At 44.7% G+C, this 2,833-nt stretch overlaps 1 protein-coding gene across 1 annotated transcript in view; it reads left to right on the forward strand.

Moving 5' to 3' along the window:
- T265_11537 (hypothetical protein) overlaps positions 1–2,769 on the forward strand; it is a gene marked incomplete at both ends in the record, with an annotated part of 7,842 nt that extends 5,073 nt beyond the window's left edge. Inside the window, 2 exons of the mRNA XM_009178216.1 lie at positions 1,200–1,449; positions 2,570–2,769. Coding sequence (XP_009176480.1) covers positions 1,200–1,449; positions 2,570–2,769 — 450 coding nt within the window. The remainder of the gene's footprint in view (positions 1–1,199; positions 1,450–2,569) is intronic.
- Between the last annotated feature and the right edge of the window lie 64 nt (positions 2,770–2,833).

Genomic DNA, 2,833 nt, shown 5'->3' on the forward strand with positions numbered 1-2,833 from the left:
TGTAGGCAAATCCGGCTCCAAAACTAATTCTATGCTTAGCAAAATACTCTCAGCCCAGCTGAATCTATCGTTTATATTCCAGGTGAGTCCCCTGCAAAACCAAATTTGTTTAAAAATGAGTATATTTTGCTAATTTCCTGCAATTTGGGTTCAAGTGGAACATAAACCCGGGGACTGCGTGCACTTGATAAGCCCTAAAAAAGCGAAACGAGTCGTGGGTATTCGAACAGCATTCAGCAACCCCATGAGTAGTATATTACGTCTATAAATCTTCCCCTAATATTTCGCATCAGCCAGTTCATATGCGTTGCTTTGGAATTCAACAAATGGTTGAAAATGAACGTAAATGTATTCTGTTGCATATTCACCCTCTGCGTAAACGATGAACGATGATAAACACTGGGACAATCATGTGACCTTACCTCATCTAGCTTGGGTGATTTAGCCAGAGAGATCATACCACGGATTACTTGTTATTCTGCCCTTATGGCAAGATATCGCGGGTTTCCATCTGACTACAGAATTAATCAAATCTTTCGAGACAAGTGCGTCACAGCTTTCGTACAGATCTCACACGTCAGCAAACATTTGTCTTGCCGTCATCTGTGACACTGATATCATATCTGTCTTTTGTCATTCCTAGATTTATACAAACGGTTTTTCTACAACGCTGGTCGTTGTAACGTCTATCCGTCATTGGCCAACAAAGGTTGGTTAATAACACTATGTGGTAGGGAAGGTGTACCTACCACACAGCAACCAGTCCAGCCTTACTGATTGCGTTGCCGAAGCTAGTCGTTGACTGTCGTGATTCCCCCCCCCCCCGCGTCATTACTTTACGAAGCTAAGCGACGATGGGTGGAGGGACGTTCGAGTGGACACCACACGACACCTAAGTAAAGCGTTTTCAAAAAAAAGTCAGCTCGTTTAGAAGAATAAAACGACTCAAGTGAGCATTTCATCTAAGAGGTCGCCATTCAAGCCGCTTGTGATCGAACGGTTGAGTTCTCAAGCTGTCTGCCAGGAAGTTGTGGGATGGAAATTTCCTGGGTGTCATAAGTACCCAGTACTAATTATCCCTCATAAGAATGAAACAACTGTACTTTGGCGAATACACACTCCTTTGCAAATTAGTATGGGCGCCAAAATCTCGAATCGATGGGTTGGAGGGGTTCGAAATTAGCTCAGCTTCCTGAAAGCAACTACTGAATACCCGGAATCTACGGCGACTCTCAGCTCCGCCGGGTGTTGACCAGACAGACAACGCCATTTCAATATGCAGCGCGTCACAGCCTTGCATCAAACCTAGACAGCGCGAGTCAGCGTTGATCAAGGACAGACAACGCCTCCGCAATATGCAGCACGTCGCTGCTTCGTACAAAACCAGACCGCGTGCGTCAGCATTGGAGGTGTTTATCTCGTTCATCGTTTACGTACAACCTACAGAGGGTGAATATAAAACAAAATAAATTTACGTTCATTTTTACCCATGTTGTCAAACTCCCAAGCAACGTATATGAACTGGCTGATGCGATATAATAAGGCTATATTTATAGACATAATATACTACTCATGAGGTTGGTGAATGCTGTTCGACTGTCCACGGCTGGTTTCTCCCTTCTCAGGGCTCATCACGTAGACACATTCCCCGAGTTTCCGTCAATTAGCTTTCCAGCGTAGACTGAGCTCAATGACAGGAGAAAATCTCATTTGAAACTTTACCATCACCATGCCTTCTGCCAAAAAATGTCAGTGTCTCCGGATCAAAGAATTCCCTAAGCTTCAGTGTGGTATACAATAAGATAACTAGCATTTGACACTTTTAAAAAACCCCCTGTTGTCAGTGCTAAAACCGTACATAACAGGCAATAATAGGAATGATATAACGCAGGTCAATACCTGCGTTTTGAAGTATGATTGTAGCTAACAACAGATCCTAATTATCTCACAGAGCGCACCGTCCTTGAGCTCGATTTGTCACAACATCTCCCTACCTGGGGACCGAACACAAAGGAATCTTATATCTCCTGGTGTGGTCCAACGTCAAGGCAGACTCTCGAGCAACTAGCGGAACCAATTCTTTCAACACAACTTATTCAGGCGGTTTTGTTTCGCATCTGTTTCAATATGTTTTCGTCTCCACAGCTGACCACAACTGGAGGCTGATATCCACCAATCAGACACGGATCTGTTCGCGACGCACTGCGCGGATTTAAAAAAATAATCAATACTTCTGTGCTAGAATGGGATCGAATGTGTCAGATACCGCCCAATCACAAGTCCGTTTGATTCGCGTTTCCACAACACGTAATTTTTCCAAACCTCATGTTTGAACGAAGAAATGTGGACCAGTCTTACAAAAAATCACGATAGCAACATACTGGCCAGTTACAGACTTGCCAAACACGAGTAGCTGGTTTTGCTTCCTTCAATTCGAACCCTGTGGATCTCCAGGTTTGACGATCGCACACCTCAGATGAGTTCAAACCGAGCTATAAAAAGTTGTGGAATACTGTGGAAACAAAATGAAGTTTTACCGTATTGCCGTTCTCCCTGTTGGCGGATAAAGAATCTTGTCCAGGGAATATTGATGGCATTGGCTCCGGCCGTGACCACTTGAATTCTATGTGCCTATCCAGTCCCCCCTACCGTCTTCCTGGATGGGGACCGCGAGACGGACCACGTCAATGGCTAGAGACATTGTCAGAAATGGCCCAGTCGCGCCCTCAATGGCACTGGTGCATCCAAGCTATTGCCTTCAATGCATAGCTCCTTTTCCAACCCCCCCTACTTGGCAGCCCACTGACATTGCTGGATTTATGCACCAATTAAT

The sequence above is a fragment of the Opisthorchis viverrini genome (assembly GCF_000715545.1).
Source record: "Opisthorchis viverrini unplaced genomic scaffold opera_v5_519, whole genome shotgun sequence".
Classification (NCBI taxonomy): Eukaryota; Metazoa; Platyhelminthes; class Trematoda; order Opisthorchiida; family Opisthorchiidae; genus Opisthorchis; species Opisthorchis viverrini.